Below are 23,788 nucleotides of genomic sequence, written 5' to 3'. Positions count from 1 at the left end.
TTTTGTGCCAGCACTTCCCTGACCACAGAATGAACGGAACAGCTTTCCATCCTGTTCTGTGCCTGGAATGGCTTAAACGGTTTGAGTATTTTGTTTCTTAAAGTTCTCCTGAAACGTGCTTTTAAAAGCAAGTAGACCGGATACCTGTCTCCCCTTTCTGGGAGACGACTTCCCATTTTTCCTTACCAGCACAATCATGCTTTTGCTCAGAGGAACATCTCGCCTACCTAGAGACGGCTCCTTCACAGACTCTCGCATGAAGCAATTAGCTAGTGAGTGGATGCTGGCGCTTGAGGACTCTCCTTCCTGATGTGAGGACACCCTAGTCCTGCATGAAATGCAGACAAGTGGCTGCCCATGGAGCAATCGGCTGGAAGGAGGATGGTGGGGTCGACTGTGGAGGGTCCTGAGCCTTGGGGACCCCAGGAGCCCCTTGCACAAGCCCTGAGCTCCAACCTCTGCAATCATGTTCCAGGTCCTTGTCTCAGGGAACCAGATGCAACTGACCACACTGCAAAAGGTTTCTTCCAGGCAACGCCTTGTCTTTTTTGTTTTCCCCTACTTTTTTCTCCAGTTAATTTTGTTGTTGACTTTCTGCCTTTCTCGGTTGAACTTGCAGAATGCCACGTTTGTGTTCTGACATTTCTGTTTTCCTCGTTGCTGGTGTCATGGTGTGGGGGAGAGGTGCAGCTGCTCACCATGGTCCAGTTCAAGCCAGAGGTTATGTGTCCTTCCCACAGACACCATCACGCCACACCTAGATCAGGCGGGAAACCCATGTGCACAAGGACACAGGCTTGTTCCCACTCAATCTTGAAGGATGAGCCACCCAGTGTTCTGCCTGTCGTGACGCTCTGGATGACTTTTGTGACACAGAGTGCAGACACCAGGTCTGAATTTGTGTTGAGCTGTCTGAGCAAGAGATCCAAGTCTCAGGAGGCAGCCCGGACTGGATAAAGAAGCTGGGGAGCCCCGCAGAGCTGTTGTGGCAAACTAGCGGGTGACGCTGAAGGCTAGCTATGGGTGACAGATCAGGCTGATTCTGTAAAGGGCCTGGCATCAGAGCAGGGACCACATTGTCACCATTCTCCCTGAGTGCCAGTTTTTAAAGACTGTGAAGTGGACACATCTACATCCACCGGAACACCTTAAGGAACCAACACAAGCTACAGTGTTTGTACTTTTAATTCCTGTGCAGTTAGTTCCAGGGAAAGTGTCGGCTCCACCCGCTTGTCTCTGAAGCATAAATGGAAAGCCCAGTGTGTCTGCCTGGACCTCCTCCTGGAGGCCATTCACAGGCATGGAAAAGGCCTGGTCTCCCCAGAGGCTCTTTTCTCAAACACAAAGTGGGAGAGGGAGGAAGCAGAAAACAGGGACCATTTGGGATTTGCTTGTTTGTAGCACTGAGCAAGGATCAAATTTGCCTCATATGACGATCCACAGAAAGGAAATCGCTCCTTTCCTCCCAGCGGTTGAATGAATCACTGGGATATGAAGCAGGTCCCCTCCGAGGGAGTGGAACAAGCCCAGCATCTATGGGAAGGCACAGCCTGCAGGTCGGCCAGTGTGGATAATCATCTCTCATAACTTCCCGGGCCGCTCTAGAGGTAATACACCTGGAAGCAAGCACCACCAGCTTGGAGACAATTTTCTTGGATTTTTAGTAACTTTAGTTCAGTCCAGGCTGGGACCCACTCGGGTCCAGATTTCCATGCCCCAAATGACTGACCCAACCAAGGCAATGCCTTCTTTAAATGACAGTTGTCGGGTGTTTTTAAGTTTTTAGAATTATGATAGTGATGACTAAACTGACTTCTTTTCATGGCCAAATTCCTGACTTTTAATGTGATTTACTCTCCAACATGACTGGCAGATAAAGAAGGAAAACCCCAAATATTTTATGACCCTGTAAAGCTGACTTGGGAACTCTGGTGTCTTTTAAAACAACTACCTGCTCTGTTTGAAGTCCAGGACTACCATCCCTAAAACTTCATCTACCTATCAAAAAAGTTCTGCTCCTTTATCTTCCTCATACTACCTATTTCTTTTACTGCTCTCAAGTTTCTTTAGATAGCTAACTAGTTGTCAGTCAGAAAACCTTTGAATCCACTGCAGCCTATAGCCCCCACTTGGAAATGTCCTGCCTCCCTGGACTGAACCAGTGTACGTCTCACACGTGCTGACTGATGGCTTCTTGTAACTTCTGCTCTCCTAAGTTGTATATAACCAAGCTACCATTCAACCCCGGTCACATTCTCAGAGTCTCCTGGTACGTAGGCGAGGGGTCTAGGTCCTCCAGTTTGGACAGAATAACCAACCAAAAAATAGGTTACAGAGTCTGCCATCTTTCCATCAACAATAAACTATATATAACATGAAATTCATCATTTTAACATTTGGGGCACAACTCGGTAGCATCAAGCACATTCACATTGTTGGGCAACCTCCATTTCCAGAACTTTCCACCTTCCCAAAATGAAAGTCTAGCTCCATGACTCACTCACCCCAGCATTCCCCAGCCTCTGGCACCCACCATTCTACTCTCTGTCTCTGTGGATTTGCATACCTAGGTACCTCCCACGAGAGGACCCCAACAGCATTTGTCCTCTTGTGACTAGCTTATTTCCCTCAGCACAACGTCCTCAAGGTTCGGCCACATTGTGGCGTGTGTCCCAATTCCCTTCCTTCTTTATCTGCCTTCCCCAGTCCTGGCAGTCACCCCTTTACTCGCTGCCTCTTCAAGTTCACTTTTTCAGATTCCAGGCACAACTCCTGCAGCGTCTGTCTCTCTACCCGGCTTATTTCACTCGGCATAACGTCCTCCAGGGCTATCGTGCTTGGCAGAAAACAGGACTTGCTTCTCTTGGGGGCCGCAGAGTGCTCCGTGGTGCGCGTAGAAGGTGTCTTCTTCACCCATCCATCCACTGACGGGCGCGCAGGCTGTGTCCACATCTTGGTGACTGTGGCTAGTTCTGCAACACGGGATGCAGATGTCTCAGACAGTCTGAGTTCCTTTCTTCGGAACCCCCAGCAGTGGGACTGCTGAATCATGTGGCAGTTCTGTTTTTGTCTTCAGAGGAGCCCCAGACTTCTTCCATAATGGCTGTCCCACTTTGCACCCTACCAGGCGTGCATGAGCACCCCTCTTCTCCATCTCCTCACCAGCAGGCTACTTTTTGTGTTTAAGACCATAACCATTCTAGCAAGTGTGAGGTGCTATCTCACTGTGATTTGGGTTTGCATTTCCCTGGCGGTTTGTGATGTTGAGCGTCTTTTCGTACACCTGTTGGGTAGTGTGCATCCTCTCTGGAGAAATGTTTGTTCAGATCCTTTGCCCAGTAACCATGTGTTTGTTTGTTTGCTTTGTGCAGTCTCCCTCTGCTGCCCAGGTTGAAGTGCAGTGGCACTCTCACGGCTCACTGCAGTCCCAACCTCCTGGGCCTGGGTGATGCCTCCGTCGCCCAAGTGGCTAGGACTACAGGCGTGTACCACCACACCGGACTAACTTCCTTTTTTTTCTTGTTTGCAGAGAGATGAGGTCTATGCTGCTTAGGCTGGTCTCGAACTCCTGGGCTCAAGCAGCTCTCCTGCCTCAGCCTCCCAGAGTGCTGGGATTACAGGCCTGAGGCACTACACCTGGCCCTTTGCCCATTTCTTAATCAGGTCATCTGCTTTCTTGCTATTGAGTTGAGTTCCTTGCATGCTCTGGTTACCAAGCCCTCACCTGAGAATGGTTTGCGAATTCCTCCTCCCGTCCTGCAGGCTGCCTCTTCACTCGGTTGGCTATTTCCTTTGCTGTGCAGACATGCTTTGGTTTGGTGTGAGCCTGCTCATCCATTTTGCTTTTGTGTTCCTTCCTTGTTTAGGTGGATGGTGTACACTGTGAGTACACCCACACTTTGCTTACCCATTCATCTGCCAGAGGCTTGGGCAGTCCCTTGTTTGGCTTGGTGAACAAGGCTGCTGTGGACACCAGGTACAGGTGAGGTTGCACACTCCAAGAAGGCCTGCACCAGATGGATGCTCATTTCAGCAATACTTTGCTCCTCCCTGCAATCCCCATATTGATACAAGAAGAGTAGAAACTTACGACGAGGTTACATGTGTACTTTGTGCCCCTCAGAGCTGGCAGTCTTAAAAAAGAAAGATGGCACCCTGAACCCTCTGCCGGCACTGACTGTCAAGCTCACACAACCAGCTTCACGGGCTTCACCTCGGAAATCTTGGTGTTCTCGTCCTCCCTGTGGGATATCTGTGCTTCTGAGAGTATTCTGTGTTTCTCCCCACCCACACTCAGGGGTTCTGGGCCCTGGGCTGGTGCCGATGGAGGTTCAGCCACAGAGGGAGGGTGGGATAATACCTCCCCTTCCCATGAGGAGCTGGGCACAGTCGAAGCAACCAGGAAAATCCAGCCCAGAGCCTGGCACCCACAGGACTCAATGGCAAGACCCCTTTCTCCACAGCAGCTCATACCATCGTCAGGATCCCACATTTGTACCTGGGAAGGGACTTTGGTGACCAGACCCACTGCAGTCCCTACAGGCTGGACCGGATTAGCAGTCCCGACGGGCTGCCGTCCAGCTCCCACCTCAGGCCCCTGCAGCCCCTCCCTCCCCAAGATTTAGGCAGGAGTCCAGTAGGGATGACACAAGGCTGCACCGAGGGGTTGTCAGAAAACAAGGCATCGCTCTCCCTCATCCACTGCTGCCACCTCCCTCTTCTGCTGCTCCTGGTGCTGCTTGTGTGCTTGTTCAGTGCAGACCTGGTGGTACCTCTTTGGTGAAGCAGCTGCTGAGGAGACTCCGGCGCTCGCCATGGCCAACGAAAAGCCCGAGGAAGGAGTCAAGACTGAGAACGATCATATCCATTTGAAGGTGGCAGGGCAGGAAAGCTCTGTGGTGCAGTTTAAGAAGAAGAGGCATACACCACTTGCTAAACTAATGAAAGCCTATTGTGAACGACAGGGTCTGTCAATGAGACGGATCGGATTCCAATGTGATGGGCAGCCAATCGATGAAACAGACACAACTGCACAGTTGAAAACGGAGGATGAAGACACAATTGATATGTTCCAGCAGTAGGCAGGAGATGTCTACTAAAAAGGGGACCTGCTTCTTGACTCCAGAACTGTTCTTACAGACCAAGATTACGTTCTCAGTAGAAACCTGCAATTTGGTTCCACCACAGCCTGACAGCTACAGCGCAGTTTTCCTTAGTCTTTCATTTTCCCCTTCCCCATTCCTCTATTGCACATAAAGTAACTGATGCATGTGCACACACATATTGCAATTTTTTAAACTAAATGGCCAATGGTGTGTTTTGATTGACATCAAGTGGAGTTGGGATGGGAACAAATACTGGTTCTGTGAAAATACCCACTTTCAGCCGGGCTCGGTGGCTCAGCCTGTAATCCTGCACCTTTGGGAAGCTGAGGTGAGTGGATTGCCTGAGCCCACAGGTTCGAGACCCGCCTGGGCAGTGAGACCGCATCTCTACAATAAATCAAAAAATCAGCCGGGCGTGGTAGCACATGCCTGTAATTCTGGCTACTTGAAAGGCTGAGGCGGAAGGATCGCCGGAGCCCAGCATGTGGAAGTTGCAGTGACCGGGACTGGCCACTGCACTCCAGTCTGGGTGACAGAGTGAGATTCCAGCTCAAAAAAAAAAAGAAAAAAGAAAATACCCACTTTCACCATTAGTGGCATGCTCATTCAGCTCTTATCTTTCTGTTACAGTAAGTTATTTTGCTCTCACTGTTTTCACAAAAAGACAACAACATAAAAAATCCTTGCATACCTTGTCCAGCTGGAGAATTTTAATGTTTTTTGTTTATCATTGTAAAACCAAGGACAATTTTATAACTTTTTTTGTACGTAGCTGTTACATGTAGGGCAATCTGTCTTTAAGTAGGGATAAATTACTCTAAAAAAAGAATCCTAGATAGTTTTCCCTTCAAGTCAAGCATCTTGTTGTTTAAATAAACTTAATGTTTAAGACAAAAAAAACAAGGCATCGATTCTGCTCACACACAAGAGCATCCACACAACAGGAGACCTAAGTTGTCGGTGAGCATCAAGAGCAACTAAGGCCCGCGGGGCCAGGGAACGTCTGCTAGACAGGATGGAGCTGCTGTTGGATCATCTGCTCTGCCCCGTGGTGGGCAGGGGTGGCGGTGGTCTCGCGTCCAGCCTGCGCGGCGGAGGGGAGCGGCAGCCTCACTGGGTGCCACAGGCCCTCATCCCAGAGCAGCCCCTGGTGCTGCCATGAGGAGGGTGCCTGCCCCCTCCTGACACAGCTTTTCCCAATTCGGTGGTTGCCGCATACTGATGATGTCCTGCTAATAATAGTTCAAAGACCAAAGACATTGTCAAGGCTTGAGTACATAAAATGTCTTCTTAAAAAAGATTTTACGAGATTAGTCACAACCAAGCACAACCTTAATTTTAACTCACAAGGCAGATTTTTTTTTTAAGACCATAAAATGCTGTTTGCCTTGTCATATGGATTCAATATCAGATCGACTTTCTGGTCCGGAATCGTCACGCCAAATACTTTTACACATGTGGGACCATCTTTCAAATATGCATCTCGAACGTTTGTTTGTTTTCTCTCCCTCTCTCTCCTTAATCCTACAAAAGTTTTGCTTTTTTTTAAACATACAAGTACATGGAAAATGAGATCACTTTTCCAAATGAAAAAAAGGATTTGGCTCTAAGGTTAAGGTTGCAATTTTTAAAGGGAAAAAGGCCCATCTATGTTCTACGACCGAGAGTCACGACACACTGCACCTGCCACTTCGCGAGGACAACAGAGGTGGACGCAGGTGAGGGCCAGCAGGCCCAGTCCTCTGCCCCGCCGGGCCCTATGCCCCCTGCAGCCTGTGCCCCGCCAGGCACCATCTCCTTCCAGACTCCATCCCCCCCACTCTCTCCCCTGCAGCCTCTGTTCCGTCACTGACTGCCCCCGCACTAACTTCCCTGTAGCCTCTGATGCCCACCCCACAGCCTCTGCCCCCCAGGACTATGCCCTCTCATAGCCTCTGCACTCCCAGCACTATCCCCCCTGCAGCCTTTTCCCATCCCCCTGCAGTATCCCCCCCACCCCGCCACATCCTTCTGCAGGGAACGAGGCAAACACTTTGAGAAGCTGGGGCTTCCTGTGGCAAACCCCTAAGATATCCTGATCTCTTCCAGTTCCATAGCAGAAAAAATAGCCAGCAAGTACTTCAAAGATTATTTTTGTCAAGGTCACGGCAGAGGAAAATAAAGAGGGCAGGGAACCAGCTCTAAACAGCCCCCGCTGCTCCTCCCTGGAATGGGGAGTCAGCACCACGCTCCCCAGAGAGCCGCTGCCATGGCGACAGGCCACAGCGCGAAGGCCAGTCACGCGAGCGGGCACCGCGTAGTCAGGGCAGCTGGCTGGGCCTCCTGGAGCGGGATCACTCAGCCGGCCGGGGCTTGCGTGCGAGCAGGCGGCGCTGGCTCGGGGCTGAGTAATGGGCTGTTTACAGATCCCACAAGCAGTCAACCCACACGAGTCTCTGTGACGAGGCTCCAGCGCCTGCAAACAGTCCTCGAAGGGTGCAGCAGGCTGACGGCTGCAGCCACAGAGATGCGGCCCAGACCCCTAGGAGAGCAGGCCGGACGACGGTCGCCCTCAGGGTGTCCCTCCTGCCATCTAACCCTCATTCGGTTCATCCAGGGTTCGGGGCTCTTTTCTGGCTGACAGAGAACAGCCTGGACTAAACCCACCTGGATCTGCATTTTGCAGGCGGGTGACTCCCAGGGTGGGGGTGGTGAGGGTCAGTTCTGGGCGCCCTCCCTGGCCTTCCCATGGCTGGCAGGAGTGAGCCCAGAACTGGACATGGGCAGGAGCACAGGAGACTGCTGCCAAATGCCCCCTGCCCTTCCCTGGTAGAACGTGACCGTTTCAAAAGCACAACCCGCCATGGGGTACATGACATGTCGTTAGGAAGCTTCCACAGAGTGCCCCTGCTGTGTGGCTGAGGCACGTTAATTCCCCTCTGCACCTCAGCTTCCTCATATGAAGGATGGAAAGCTGCAGGACTGCCTGGGGGTGTGCCGGGCAGAGGCCAGAGTGCCACCCAGCAAGAAAGGCCCAAGCCACTCTGTCACCAGAGCACAAGCTTCTGTGCCGGATGGCGTCTAACATCAAAAGTGTCCAAGTTATTTTCCAGAAGCAGAGCTCAGCGTAAAGCCGGATGGACTCTCGGAAGGCAAACGCCAGTTCGTGGAAAGCACAGCCACAGACAACCCAGGAACAAACGCCACCAAGGCTTCTGAGGTGGAGGAAGCTGCCACGCTCCCTCTGGAAGGACGCCCCCATCTGCCAGGGTTGTGGGGGGCTGCACTCATGGGTCCCACAATCTGGGACCCCGCTCCAGGGGGACAACCAGCAACCACCTGGAGGCCTTCAGGCCAGAATTGAGCTGGGACAGGCCCTGCCCATGGTGGCTCCACACCCTGTGAGCCCATGCTGCCCCTGCTGTGTCAGAGCAGGAGAAGGCAGGGAGTCCTCGAGCAGGGAGTTCTCCAGCAGGGGGGCGGGAAAAGGCCCGCCCTCCAGAACTGCCCGGGAGGGGCCAGGCAGAGCCAGTGGACACAGGCAGGAGCCGGGCTCCTTGCAAGAAATGGGGTGCATGCCCACAACGCTGTGAGGGACTGGTGTGTCCGGACGCCGTGCCCTGGGTCCCCCGGGTGCAGGCGGGTCCACGGTGGGACAAGCTGAATGATCCCTGGGCCCTGGGCCAGATGGGTGCCCCGCAGCAGAGGGTCGCCTCCGCCCCCCGGAGCCTCACGACGCAGGCAGGCACCGGCTCTCCTCCAGTGAGCTCGGTCAGAAACCACGATGTGTTCTCGGTGCTCCCGGGCTGACAGAGAGCAATGATGGCCAGGAGAAGGAGCTTCACATGGCACATGGGCCTGAGTGTGGCCCAGCACGTGCTCCGTCCACTGGGGCCCTCCCTCTGGACCGACAGTGAGGAGAGAGGGATGACGGAAGGGGTGAGGGGATGAGAGTGGGCAGTGGGGGGACGAGGGGAGGAAGGGTGAGGGAGTGGAATGAGGAGGAGGTGACGGTGGGGTTAAGGGGATGACGATGGGGTGAGGGGATGACGGTGAGGGAGCGAGAGTGGGTGGTGAGAGGATAAAGGGACGAAGGTGAGGGGTGATGGTGGGCATGAGGGGGCGATGGGAGTGAGAGGACGATGGTGGGGGCTGGGGTGATGGTGGGGGGTGAGGGGACAATGACGGGGGTCGGGGATCATGTGGGGTTGAAGGGAGGACAGTGACGGTGAGGGCATGATGGTGGGGGGAGGGGAAGCAGTGGGGGCAGGGAGGTGGTGGGGGGAGGGCATGACAGTGGGGGTTGGGGATGACGTGGGTGTGAGGGGACAACGGTGGTGGTGAGGGCATGACGGTGGATGCCACACAGCATCACCAAAGTGGAGAGCTTGGAGGAAAGGTGCTCCTCTCTGCGCCTAGCCACCCTCTCCGCTTTGGAAGGGCCCCTCTAGCACGTGGCCGGGCATTCCTTGGGCTGAGGCCCCAGGCGGCTTCTTGTCATGTGATATCTCGGTGGGGAAGGTGAGTTTCTAGGCCCTTCTTTGGCGCACAGCCCACAGGTGAAGAAAGTCTCCCACTTGTTAACTTCACGTGCTGGACACGTTGGTTCCCAGGGGCTTCTTGAGGACTTGGAGGGCTCTTCCAGAAACTGCCCCAGAGCAGTGGTGTGGCTGGGTGTCGCCTGCCCCGTGCCCATGTGCCTGGGGCTGCCAGCCACACAGGGTGCCCTCACAGTCGTTCCCGTAAGGCCCACAGGCTCCACGGCACAGGGTCGCGGCAACCAGACGCCTGTGACTGGTCCTGGCGTGACGTCAGGGAAGCCGCCCATCCGGTGGGAGCTGAGGCATGTCCCGTCTCAGAGAACTGGTGACATCCCTCCCCTCTGCCGGTGACTCAGCCAGGTCTTCCTGTCTCCCCCCTCCTACCACCCAGGATTGCCGCTTCCCTGACTTAAGTGTGCCGACTGCCCATAGATGGAGCCCAACCACCTGAGCCGGCCCTTGAGGTCAGCCTCATTCTCATGGGTATGGCTTGCTGGGCGTGGGCACAGGGCATTGGTGGCAGCCATGTGGTGAGAGTCCCAGAAGGGTTGTGGGAACCCCTGGAGCCCTGGGTGTGAAGGGGATGGGGGCCACAGCCTGGGGCTGGCTTTGGGGAGCGGCTAGGCCCGGTGAGAGAAGGCACCCTCACATTCTGCTGCTGCCCCTCCCACCTCACCCCACACCTTATGGCTCCACCTGAAGGGTGAGGGAGTGGAATGAGGAGGTGACGGTGGGGGTAAGGGGCAGCAGGAGGCAGGTCTGGGGTCTGGGAGACTGGTGCTGCGTGTGGCCTCCTGGGACACCCTGCTCCCATGCCAGCCCCAGGCTGCAGATGCCTCCACCGCCTCCCCAGGGGCTCCTCTCAGGAGGTGAGCCCCCCACCAAGGAGGCAGAGCTGCCGCCAGCCCCTCCCTCCACCCCTTGGAGGACCAGGCCACATGGAGTAGCTGGCCAGGCGCCCGCAGAGACAGGAACCACAGAGACAGACTGCGAAGCGCCAGCTCGCAGAGAAGCTTGAGGACAGACGCGTGAGCGGAGACACCGCGACCCGACACGCGTGCGTTTAGGGAGAGGAGGAAGGGAGCGCAGCAAGACCAGCTTGAGAACCAACGCCGCGGGTCCGGAGGAAACGTGAGCTGTGAAGCCGAGATGACGCCACGCCAACAGAGCAGAGTCACCAGCAGGGGAGGACACCCATAGAGGTGGAGGGAAGCCCGCGCTCTGGGAGCAGCACCACAGCGTGTCTGGCTGCTGCAGTTCCCGGAGATAAAAGCCACAGTGGGCGGGGGAGGCGCTTAAGCGACGATGGAAATAAAATGTCCCCCCTTGAAGACAAAAGAGAACTGGAGAGAACCCACAGCGCACCGAGCAGGGGAGCAAGACAAGGGCGCATCTGTGGAAAGTACGAGTGACACAAAGGAAAAAGCAACCAAAGAGCCCAGAGAGAGCAGGGGACAGCCACAGGGCAGATGGGTGACCCCGCCAGCCTCCTCACAGCTCTGGCCATGCAGACACCATGCAGGGAGCGAATTCCAGCCTCAGATCTGCATCCAGCCCATTCACCCTCCGCGGAGAGGCCACCACCACGCCCCCGATGCACAGCTAGGCTGGGGCTCCCATCCCACCATGCTGGAGGAAGTATTGAGCAGGGACAGTCCCGGGCTAGCGGGAAACAGGGCAAGGAGTGAATGAATATCTGACACTTCAGGGCACACAAAAAAGTTTGGAACAAAGATAAGAATCTGTGACATCCAGGATTAAATTTCTAGAAAAATCGATGGGCTGATGTGGGCGAGAGGCCAGAGGATGTGGTGCGTGCAACACATGTGTGGTGGGGGAAGTCTGGGAAACAAACGAGCTCATTGGCTGGAAAAGGTCTGCGTCAAAGACAATCTCCACAGAACAGAGCAGAGAGTACACCTTTTAAACTGGCTCAGGAAGCTTGGTCCAGCGAATGGAGAGTGGGGGGAGAGAAGAAGCCTAAGACAGAGCAGTCAGTGGGGAGCACGACGTACAACGGCAGAGTCAGGCCCGAGTCAGAGCAACCACAGGAAGTGCACGCAGTCTCTAATGAGGACGCTCATGTGGGGAGGACCCTGGATGTCCATGTGCAGGAGGCACACTCGCTCAAGGACAGCGGACGTGGAGGGACAGGGAAGGGACACCCACAGCCAGGGCCCAGAGTAACCTGCAGTCCCGATCCTAGTGTCTGGCAAGATGAACTTCAGGGACAAAAAAGATACAGTTAGATGTGCAGGATGTTGAGGGTCACACGGCGCCCCCAACCTCGTCCAAACTGGGCAGTTGTCACACAAATCAGCAGACCCCGGACTGGCCTCCAGCCACAGTTTCCTGCTCCTCAGAGCAACCACCTCCCGCCCCCTCACATGGTTTTGGCTTTCACTTCCATCCCGCTGAGCTGTGTGCCCACAGATACTGTGTTGCTGGGGCTCCCTGGCGTCAGACACGTCTGCAGGACGCCACATCTGCCCCTGTCTGCCCCTGTACTCATGCAAGCATGGACACTCCCACGCCATGTCCTAAACCAGCCGTGTCATGACTGTGCTCAGATGCACACACAGAGCCCGGATCACTCTGGGCACGCACAGACGTTCCACGGCAGAGCCTCCCAGATGTGCCCTGACTCCTCCGCGGACCCGGGCAACCGACTGGAGGTAACACACGTCATGGCTGACTTTCAGTTTTGGTGCAACTTCCTTACCACCACTGACAGCCCTCAACCCTCCCCAGCTGAATAAATCTCTCTTTAGGCTCCTGTCCAGCCATTGTCTCGGGCTTCTCCCAGGGCCTCTATGCCCCCCTCGCCTCCTCCTCTTCTCGGTAGACTCTTGGCCTTACACCTGCCCCTTCTGTGCCTGGTTCTGGTGGAGAAATCCTCTTGGGATTCCGGAGAAACAACTTGGAGTAAGCAAAACTTGGACCCCAGATATCTGAAAATACCCTCGTTCTGCCCTGGAGTGAGAGTCCAGGCATGTGTGAGTTCCAGGCTGCAGAGTGTCTGTCTCTCTCTCGGGCCCCACGCATGGTCTCTGACTCTTGTTCCTCTCAGAGAAGCCTGCTCTTTCTCTCTGGGAAGGTCTAGGATCTTCTCCACATTGATCCCAGCGGAACCTCCCATACAGAAACTCATGCACTCGGACCTGGGTGGCCTTCTGGGCCTCCCCAAGGATTCCCGCCCTCCGCTCTGATCTCCCTGGGGTCAGTGTTTTCCCAACCTCCCCTCCCCCCATAACACCTTCCTACTCCCTCACCTGTGGGGACAGCTAGGTGCGTCTTCTAGGAATCCATCGGTATCCGTGTATCAGTTAGCATTGTTGTGAGAGACTGTGTTCAGCTTCAGTAAATTTTTTTGGAGGTTCTTTCAACGCCTTTGTCCATTTCATGATGAGTGATTTATGTGCACACCTGCTCACACCACGCTGAGCGTTTAGCAGTTTTCGACCAAAAACAGCATGACCCCCGTGCCCCACTCACCCTGAACGACTCTCCCTGAGTGACGTTTTTTTGTTTCTTTGGATGAAAAAATCCCCAAAGGGAAACAAAGAGGTGAAACAAAAAATGGCAGAAGCATTAAAAGGCATCAAAGTTGATGAATTCAAAAACTATTTTGAGCAGTGGAAAAAGTGTCTTGATTGGTGTATGGCACCAAATAGAGAGTACTTTGAAGGTGGCTGAAGTTTAAACATGTAAGAATAAATAAGTAATTTTTTATAAATTCCGTATTTTTGGGTCCCCCTTGTGTGTAACTCATACTCAAGGAAAAAGACAATAAACAGAAAATAAACTCTGAAATGGCACAAATGGTGTAATGACCAGATAAGGATTTCAAAACAGAAAATATAACCACACTCCTTGAGTGAAAGATAAACACTCTTGAAACGAAAAAAGAAAAAAAAAACATTATAAGTCCCAGCAGAGAAACAGATAATGTAAAAATGAATCAAATGGGAATTTTAGAACTGAAAAAATACATGACATTATAAGTCCCAGCAGAGAAACAGATAATGTAAAAATGAATCAAATGGGAATTTTAGAACTGAAAAAATACATGAAACAAACATTTTTCTGGGTAATAGCCGAAGGTAGGTGACAGAAAAAAGAATCAGTGAAGTTAAAGATAATTCAGTAGAAATTATCTAGTTTGAGAGAGAAAATATTGAGAAAAAAAGAACAGAAACTTGGAGACCCATGGGAACATATAAACATGTCTAGCATTTAGTCAACTGAGCCCTGAAAATGCAGAAAAAGAAGAGTGGAAATTTAACCTAGGAGTGGAAATTAATTAAACAGAAATGAACAACTAGACAAATTAAATAATCAAAGCTTCCATCCTAAAAAAAAAAAAAAATAGAGAAAGGTGAGGAAACTAAATCCAAACTGAGCAAAGAAAACAAGATAAGAACAGATGTCAACACAATTGGGGAAATGACAAAGACATTCAACGAAATCAATAGCTATTTTTTTCTGAGTCAGGGTCTCACTCTGTTGCCCAGGCTGGAGTACTGTGTGGCATAATCATGACTCACTGCAGCCTCAACCTCCTAGGCTCAGACACTCCTCCCACCTCAGCCTCCTGTCTAGCTGGGACTACAGGCGTGTGGCACCATGCTGGCTAATTTTTTTTTTTTGTAGAGATGAGGTCTCGCTATGTTGCCCAGGTCTTGAATTCCTGGACTCAAATGAGCCTTCTGCCCTGACCTCCCAAAGTGCTGGGATTATAGATGTGAGTCACTGGGCCTGGCCACTGCTGCTTAAAAAAAAATCAACAAAATTGATAAATCTCTAACCCAAATGACCAAGAAAAAATGAGAGCACAACAGGGTGCCTGAATGAAACGTAATTGTACACCTAACCCTTAACTGTACCCCACAAAATCATAATAAAAAATATTGACTTAAAAAATAAAAAATGAGAGAAGACTCAAATTACCAGTGGCATGAAAGAGGAGACATCACTATAGATCCTATGGACATTAAAATATCAACATGGTCATATCATGAACTTTAGGACTCTAGGACTTGCACTAGCAGTCTCTTGGGAGATCTCAGGTCTTTGGCCTGGAACTAGGGATGGGATTGCTCCATATCACCATTATGTTGGGGGGTCACAGCTCACTGAAACTGCACCATCAGTTTCTCTGGTTCTGAAGCATTTGGACTTGGAGCCATGTTACTGCTTCTCTGGTTCTCCAGCTTGAAGACAGCCTATCATAGAATCTCACTGTCTCTGTGACTATGTGAACTAATTCCCCTAATAAACCCTCTCACATATAACCTATTGATCTTGTCTCACTGGAGAATTTTGATTAATAATGCCTATGTTAAAAAAATCCCATGGAATTAAAAAAAAAAAAAAAAAAGCTCCAAGAACTACTAATGAGTTTAGTAAGGTCATAGAATATAAGGCCAACCTAGAAAAAGAAATTGTTTCTATATACAAGGAATGGCTGAAAATTAAAATTAGAAAACAATCCCATTTACAAAACCAACAAAAAGTTAAAATCTAATATATATATCAGTTAAATAAAAATATTCAGGATCTATATGCAGAAAACTACAAGTCATTGATAAAAGTGACTAAATATGACCTAAATAAATGAAGAGGCATCACATGTCCATAGATTGGGAGAGTCAGTATTGTTTAGGATGCCAATCTGCCCAAATTGACTTACTGATTCATCACAATCAAAGTAAAAATCTCAGCAGGAATTTTTGTAGATATCAATCAGTAAGCTAATTCTAAATCTGTATGAAAAAACAAAGGAACTAAAATGGCCAAAACAATTTTGAAAAAGAACAAAATTGAGATTCACACTGATGAAGACTTATTTTAAAGCTACAGTGGTGAAGACAGTATGATATTGTTGAAAAGTCAGACACACAGATGAATAGAACAGAAGAGAGAGTCTGGAAATAGACCCACAAAAACATAGCCAATTTATTTTTCTCAAAGATATAAAGGTCAGAAAAGACAGTATTTTTAATACATGGTGTTAAAACAACTAAATAGTCAAGTGCAAAAACAATACATCTTGACTCCCTACCTCACACCCTATACCAAAGTTAACAAAAAGCAGATCACAGACATCAATGTAAAAAGTAAACCTTTTGAAGAAAACACAAAGAAAAATTTTTGCAACCTTAGGTGAGGCGATGAGTTCGTAGATGTGGCACCAAAATCATAATCTATGAAAAAAATTGATAACTTGGGCTTCATCAAAATTAAATATTCTCTGCCACATCCTATCAAGAGACTGTAAAGACAAGACACAATGAAGAGAAAACACTTCTAAGTCATACACATGACAAGACATGTGTCCAGAATACATAAAGAACTCTCTAAGCTGAACAGTAAAAAGGCAAATAAATGGATGCTTTTAAATGGGCAAAAGATCTGAAAGACCATTTACCAAAGATGATACACGGACAGCAAATAAACACATGGAAACTCGACATCATTAGTCATAGGAAAATGCAAATTAAAACCATAGCAAGATTCCAGCATTAAAGTGACTTGGAAGAACATACCAAGTGCAACACTAAGGACACTGGGCAGCTGAAAGTCTCACTCACTGCAGGGGGGCAGGTGTGGGGAGGGAGTGCGGGGGTGGTGCTCCAGGGTAGACCCTTCAGAAAACAGTTCTTATAAAGTTAAACACACACATACTATAAGGTGCGCAATCACACTCAGGCAACTCATCCAAATAAAGAGAAGGCCTGTGTTCACAGAAAAACCTATACAGGAATGCCTGTTGCAGTTCCACCCATAAACACCCAAATCTGCAAACAACCTAAATATCCCTCAGCAGTTGAATGCACACATGGGAACGCAAGACGCTCAGGACAGAATGCTGAATGTATTCTTCTATTTGCACCAGGTTCTGAGAAAGGTCCTGGAGAGGGCTGCAGGGATGGAGAATACTGGGTAGGGAGGGGCTGAGAGGGTGGTCTGACGACAGACAGCAGCTGCACAAGGGAAATCTCTGGGGATGAATATCACCATTATGGTGGGTGTCACAGCCCACTGAACGCCCCTGCAGTTACCCTTCATGGGAGCTCTAGCCAGAGTGGAGCAGCCAATGGCACCCTGACCCGAGACAGGCCAGGTTGGGTGCTCCGGTGAGCACATTTCTATGCCTGCACTCAGCACAAAAGCCCTGCAGCCCACTTAAAAAATAAAGGAAAAGCCTCACAGCTCTGATACATGCAGGGAGCCACAGCCTGGTCAAGAGGCACAGGGGTACGTTCAGAAACTCTTCCACCTCCTCCCTTCCTTGTGGCCCTCTCACCCCCACCACCACTCCATCGCCCCCCACTCAGCACCTGGGCCAAGATGTGCACCCGGGGCAACCTCTGGGTGGGAACCCATCAGTCTTGGCTTTCTCTGGGTAGAGCTGAGGGCTTGACATGCAAGAGCCTGAAGAACTCAGAACAAAACATGGGTTCAGAATCATTTCTACAGCTTGTTACCAGAAACATTTCTCTGAGTATGCAGACCACCTCAACATAAATAAATTAAAAAAGAAGTGCCGGGTCCAGCCCAGCCCCAGAAGGCACCAGAACAAGCCCCGGCGGCTCCAATTCCTGGTTTCTTCGTGTTAAAACAACAGACATTGGCACGGGCGCCCTGAGGCCTGTGCCAGCTCAGAGTTTTTGTTGTTGTTGTTTTTTGGGGTTTTTTTTGAGTTGGAGTCTCACTCTGTCACCCAGACTGGAGTGCAGTGGCCGCTCCTGGCCACCGCAGCCTCAACCTGCTGGGGATCAGCGATCCTTCTGCCTCAGCCTTCCTTGTAGCCAGAACTACAGATGCACGCTACCATGGCTGGCTATTTTTTATTTTATTGCAGAGATGAGGTCTTGCCAAGTTGCCCAGGTTGGTCTCGAACCCGCAGGCTCAGGCAATTCACTCGCCTCGGCCTCCCAAAGTGCTGGGATGACAGGCTGAGTCACCGAGCCTGGCCAGCTAAGAATTTTTATGACTTAATAAGCCCGATCATAAACTCTCCTTTCTCCAGTTATAGCCAAGGTTGAAGAGTGGAAGTAGAAGCGGGGACTTGTGGTTGTTGCTGATTTGCTTGTTCTGCTGTTTGGGAATATTTTCCAACTTCAAAAAGAGTTGTAACTCCAAACTTTGAGAACCTCTGCCCTGGAAATGCTTGAAGAATGCTCACCATTTAACCTACCAAAGTAAACTTCGAGAAACTTCTGTGGGCCACCAAGGACAACAGGGACGTGAGCCAGACAGTGGACTGGGACTTGGGAACTGCTCACTCTCCTTCTTCAAAACAGGTGGGATGACCACTGTTCAGGCCCAGCAGGGGAACCCGGCCGGGCACTTGGGGGAGACCACAGGCTGCCACAGTGGCCAGAGCAGACGGGCAGACCCTGACCCCAGTCTCAGCGTCTCTCCAAAGTCTCCCAGAGGGCAGCTTCAAAACACACACATGCTGCGGGCAGGACACAGAAATCCAGCAGTGGGTCCTCAGGCCTGGACCACCCTTCCCTACTTCCAGGCTCCTTTCCCAGGCCCAGGGAGTTGGTCAGAACCACTAGCGCCCAGGCCTCAGCCTCAGCTGGCACGGCAGTGCCGCCCACAACCCCATCTGGTGCACCCAGGGTTTCGAAGCCAGGCCTGGTGCACAGAAACATTGGGGCAGCTGGCAGGTTTGGCAGTGCCTCTGCAGAGGGCGGGATGGTCTGTCAGGGGCTATAATCCCCCAAACCGGTCTATAGGGAGAGAAGCCCCCACCCCAGGCAGGGAGACGGGAGATGGGAGACATGGCAGGGGCATGGCAGGCACTCCAAGGGGCTCAGGCACCTGGTGCTGTGTCTGCGACTTGCAGCCCACGGCAAAAGTCTATAAAAGACTTGTGGTCCTTAACCTTGAACAGGCACGAGAAAAAGGCAATGCCATTACATCTGGGCAAGAATAAAATTCAAGCTAGCACGATGTCACTGCTAGCTCTGATGCCACTAACAGTGAGAAATAGAACAACTTAGAGGAAAAAAGCAAGTAAGAATACTTGAGGCATGCCCTCCACTGGAAGCAAGACACTTCCAAAGGAGGCAAGTCCCGCTGCACTGCTCAGGCCTTGTGGAGCTGAAGCCTGCTCCACTCATCTGGACGGAGGGGACCCATCCAGGGCCAGCCAGCCTGAGCCTCTGTGAGATCCCCAACACCCCTGTACTGGGTTTTCACAGGAAGCTGAACATGAGCCCAGTGAGCTGCAAGAACACGGCTCCTGAGGCATTTTTATGACGAATGTGACTTGTGTGTTCATGGATCCTCAAGTCCAAACCCCTCAGCAAAGACCAAATTCTATGGAGAATCTGCCTCATCCCCTGGCCCCCCGCCCATTCCCTTACCCCTCCCGGGCCCCTGGGTGCTCTGTGCTCTGCCCGGGTCTGCAGGGAACCTGAGGAACCAGAAGCCACACAGAGCAGAGGTTCCAGGTCCCATGAACAGGCAAGAGAGCCAGAGAGCTGCGGTGGGTGTGGGGGCAGGGGTGGGCCTGGGGCTCTGGGGAGCACAGCGGGGGCTCCGACAGGTAACTGTGGCGAGCACTGCTGGCTTCCTCTGGGGGAGAAGGTCATTCTGGTGCCCTCGAAGCTGCTCAGCAGTTCAGGAGCCATGGGAGGGGAGCATGGTTGGTCAGACAGAGACCCCTCCAACCTGGACGACCCACACTCGGCCATTTCCGGCTTTGGACATTAGCTGACAGGACGCAGTTGGGGCATCGAGGGTGACGCCATGTTTAGCTTCACCTGGTGCTGAGACCCATGAAGTAGGGGTGTTGGACTACTGGGGTGAGACCTGACCTGGAAACACAGGCGTGGCCAGACAGCCTCTCAGGGATGCAGGAACCTCACCTTGGGGAGACCGCAGACTGCCAGTTACGGGGAGCCTGCCCCACACCCCTCCCTCGGACCCACACCAGGGGTCTTGAGTCCTGGTGAGAGCCCTCCCTACTGCCCTGGAAGCGTCCAACAGCTCTGAATATCACAGATGACATCGTCCACCCCTCCCCTCCAGGCCCGTGGGTCTTGGGAAGGGACACACCAGAGCCTGTGTCTCTCCGGCCACTGGTGAAGGCAGTGACACCCCCTCTGAAACAGTGACTGGATTTCACCCACAGACCCCTGAGCCCAGAAATGCATCACCATTTAACCTATCTGATGCAACCAAAATAAATTTGCAGAAACTTCCATGGGCCACCGAGGACGTGAGTCAGACACAGTGGACTGGGACTTTCCCCCTGTCTCAGAAAATGGCCGGCAGGCTCCCTCCCCAAGTGGGGCGGGTGCAGTGAGAGCCCAGCTCTCAGAATCACAGGGCATCAGCTCAGGGTGGGAAATCCAGCCCACCCACAACTCCCAGGGTCATATGCAGTGATGGGCCAGCCCGAGGCGACACCATGCCAGAGCAGCTCAGTCAGTACTGACTCTCCGTAATCCTTAATTCTGAATGAAAGGCATAATTCTTTTAGGTTTTCTCTCACTGACAAGTAAAGCCTGAGGACGCAGAGTGAGAACGATTTTCAGACCACAGCACCGGGCCGTGAGGTCACGGAGGCGCTCTGTTCCAGCCCACAGGGCTCACCCCCGAGGCTGACCTGACCTGAGCACCACTCCTGAGCACGTTTTAGAGTGTCTTGTTAGCTGTCAACTGTACAACCTAAGGGCCTTCTGGGTAAGGCACTAGGCAGGCATGACGTGGCATGCGATTGAGCCTGAACATGCGTGATATGGCATGACTGAGGCGCAAGGGTGACACTCACCTCCAGCAGCAGCCTTCCCTCCAGCACAGCGGACCCTCCACGAGGATGACCGTCTCCTGGTGAGGGGGCACCGGCTGCCGCTTGCCGTGAGCACTGCTCCTGCACGGCTGTCAAAGAGAAACACACATCAGCCCTTCCCAAGTCCCCAGGTGGGCCCTCTTAAGTTATGTTTTCCTTGTGTTTCCCCAACTTTCAGCCCACGGCCCTTGCCAGATGTCCAGCCTGGGCCGCACTGCCCACCTCTGCAGGCCACGCCAGCTTCCATAGTATGACCACGGCACAGCCCAGCAGTCCCACATGGGGACAGGAGAAGCCAGGATGCCTCTCAGGGACGCAGGGGCCTCTCAGGTCAGCCAGAAGGGGTGGGGATACCAGGGTGTCAGCCCGAGCCCAATCCAAGAGCCAATCCCCCCACTGCTCAGGACTCCCTCCCAGCCTTGGGACAAAGTTCAGCTTCCTACCAGGTCCCCCACAGCCACCCCAGGGATCCTCGAAGCCCCTCTCCTGAGGCCCATCTCACTGCTAGGCCTTTGAGAACTAGTCCTGCCTGTTGCCTCCTCAAGGGCTGGGTGGGGCCCCTGTGTCCACCCAGGTCTCTGTGCCCTGCACCCCCCCACATCACCCCTCCCTCCTGAAGACCCTGAGGCCTCCGCGAGGAGCGTCAAACCAAGGTTATCGTGACTGCACAGGGCACTTGCATAGCAGAAAAAGGAAGGCCCTGGAAGCCCCCACCAGCATCACTCCCGTCCCCATCCCTGTGATGCAGCAGCCCCTGGGGCTGCCAACCTGACCCTGAGGCCCTGGGGACATCCTCTTTCCCAAGGATGGCACCGTTTGGCCACTTTGGGGTGGAGCTCAGGGCACCGTTCAATCCCTGCACAGACACTCACTCCACACTCAGGGTCATCAGAACATGGGAGATGTGGGTGGGAGCCCCCACCCCAGCCTCTGAGAGGACAACAGGACAGGGCATCTGGCAGCAGCTGGCCTAGATGCACAGACGCTGCTGGCACTGTGTCTCTGAGCAGGCTAGGGGAGCCCGCAGACCCCTCCCTCCTCAGATCCTCAGGCTGCCACCATGGGGGGGATGTGTGGCTCCTTTCCAAGGGCTTGAGGACCCAGGCTGCGTGATCCTTGCCACGGTCCTGACTTGAGACAACGTGGGTCATCACCGCACACGGTGCCCCAGTCACCAGCAGCTCCTTCCTTCGCACTGAGCAGGTCGCCCGACTCCTCCCACAAGGGCAGGCGGCTGGGAGGACGGCCTTGTCGAGCAGCCCTACTCCACAGACCTGTCCACTCATGTCAGAGAGACCCCAAGTGCCCCCAGCACAGCCCCCGAACACTCTCGCTCCCACTGAGCTGAGCTTAGACCCAGGTCACCTGGGCCGCTCCCCCATCAGCAAGAGCCCAACACAGACGGAAAACCACATTCATGAGGACCACAGACTTGCTAGAAAGTGCACCACTGTCTGTTTCTAGCCCATCACATTCCAAAACGTGACACTGCAGGGCACATCATTAAGAAATAGAATCAAGCCGGGCTCGGTGGCTCAGGCTGTAATCCCACGCCTTGGGAGGCTGAGGTGAGTGAGTTGCCTGAGCCCGCGGGTTCGAGACCCACCTGGGCAACTTGGCGAGACCTCATCTCTACAATAAATCAAAAAATCAGCCGGGCATGGTAGCGCACACCTGTAGTTCCAGCTACTTGGAAGGCTGAGCCCAGCAGGTCGAGGCTGCGGTGGCCGGTAGCAGCCACTGCACTCCAGTCTGGACGACAGAGTGAGACTCCAACTCAAAAACAAAACAAAACAAAACAAAAAAACAAAGAAACAGAATCACTGCCTGGATAAAAACTCTACAATTAATAACTCACTCAGGCTGGGTGAGGTTCCCTCCCTGTTTCTGGGTCGAGTGTCGGTTTGTTACCTGGGGAGCATTCGGACACATGAGCTGGGATCTCACTGTGATTCACCTCGCCCAGTCCTGCCTGGGTGCTCCCTCCTCGACGCCCACAAACTCATCCACTTGCACTGCCAACCCCCTCCTCGAGCTCCGATGGCCCCGTGGTCACAGACCAGCAGCCTCCACTCCCCCACGGGCTCGTCAGAAGGGCAGCCCCAGGCCCAGGCCCGGCATCCCTGCTGCAGCCCGGCTGATGTGTGCAGTCTGCGGTCGAGATGCTGTTCAACCCACCTGTCTCCAGGGCAGGCGAGGCCACTGTGGACAGAGACACCTCACCCTCACCCTGAGACTGGCTGCCCAGTGGGGCCAGCAACCCCTGATACCCCAGGAGGACGTGCTAGGGCCACTGATGCAGACCCTTGGGTGCCAGGTTGCAGGTGTGTGGGCAAGCCAGGTGACCATGAGCAAGGGCCCTGAGATGGGAGACGGCTGGCCCTCGGACAGCCCTGAGACAGTGGCTTTGGTCTCAGCCCCTCAGTTCCTCCTCAGAACCACCACCCCATCACCCTGAACCCACACATCCAATAAGTCCTGGATCTCTGTTCACCACCCTAAACACAACAAAACTTACCCCACCTCCTCTGCCAGAAAGCAGGTCTATGCAGAGGAAGCAGGAGCAGCCCACCTGAGGGTCCCTGGGCTGGGCAAGAGCTGAGCTGTCCAAGCACCCTCTCCCAACCACACAGCCCCAGAAGTCAAGCCCATTGCACCCAGGCAGTGAAGTTCCAGGCTTGGAGGTGTGGGGTCAGGAGACAAGGGGCGTTCACTCTTGTTTTACTCCCTCTTCAAAGTCCACTCTGTCCACTCAACGCCTACGTTATGGAGCTGAAAGAATTGACTCATTGAAACCAGCCACAAGAGAAGCCAGTGCCAACAAGCACCACCGATGTCCCCGGGACAGAAGCTTCCAGTTCCAGAATGCCCCAGAATGTGACCGTGAGCTTCGGACAGAATCCCATGTTCTCAGAGTGACCAGGGAGGAGATGCCCTATATGGGAGCCTGGGGCTGAGTCTGTGCCAGTGAGACTCGCCCCAAGTCCCCTCCCCGAGGCCCTACAAGGACACCACAGGGCCAGGGCAGGCAGGTTTTCCTGCCCACCCAGAGGGTCCTTCCCTGCTGCTGGGCCCTGGGAGCGGGGGCGGGAGGCCACACCACCACCCTTGGCAAGGAGTGTCAGTAGTGGAAGCCCACGAGGCTCAGGGCAGCTGAGCCGTGGATGGGAGGAGGGGTGGGCCCCCAACATGGAGGGCTAGGCCTGGTGGGGGTCAGGCTTGGAGGAGGAAGGCCCCGGCCTGGGGAGCAGCAGGGCCCCCACTGGAGCACAGCGGGGTCGCCTGGTTCGCAGACCCGACCCACCGAACCCCACGGCAGCGCCCCACCCCCAGAGCTGACCCTGCCC

General features: G+C 53.1%; 1 protein-coding gene and 1 pseudogene across 1 annotated transcript in view; one reads left to right on the top strand and one right to left on the bottom strand.

Annotated features, from left to right (window-relative positions):
• The window catches only part of AHRR (aryl-hydrocarbon receptor repressor), a 70,092-nt gene that overhangs the window by 22,232 nt on the left and 24,072 nt on the right, over positions 1–23,788 (bottom strand). Inside the window, exon 3 of the mRNA XM_008072825.1 lies at positions 20,424–20,530. Coding sequence (XP_008071016.1) covers positions 20,424–20,530 — 107 coding nt within the window. The remainder of the gene's footprint in view (positions 1–20,423; positions 20,531–23,788) is intronic.
• Positions 4,698–5,376, top strand: LOC103275418 (annotated as a pseudogene).

Source organism: Carlito syrichta, unplaced genomic scaffold (assembly GCF_000164805.1).
Source record: "Carlito syrichta isolate Samal-C Ts95f unplaced genomic scaffold, Tarsius_syrichta-2.0.1 Scaffold315456, whole genome shotgun sequence".
Taxonomy (NCBI): domain Eukaryota; kingdom Metazoa; phylum Chordata; class Mammalia; order Primates; family Tarsiidae; genus Carlito; species Carlito syrichta.
The sequence above is the reverse complement of the archived record's forward strand: the minus strand, read 5'-3'. Positions and strand labels throughout refer to the sequence as shown.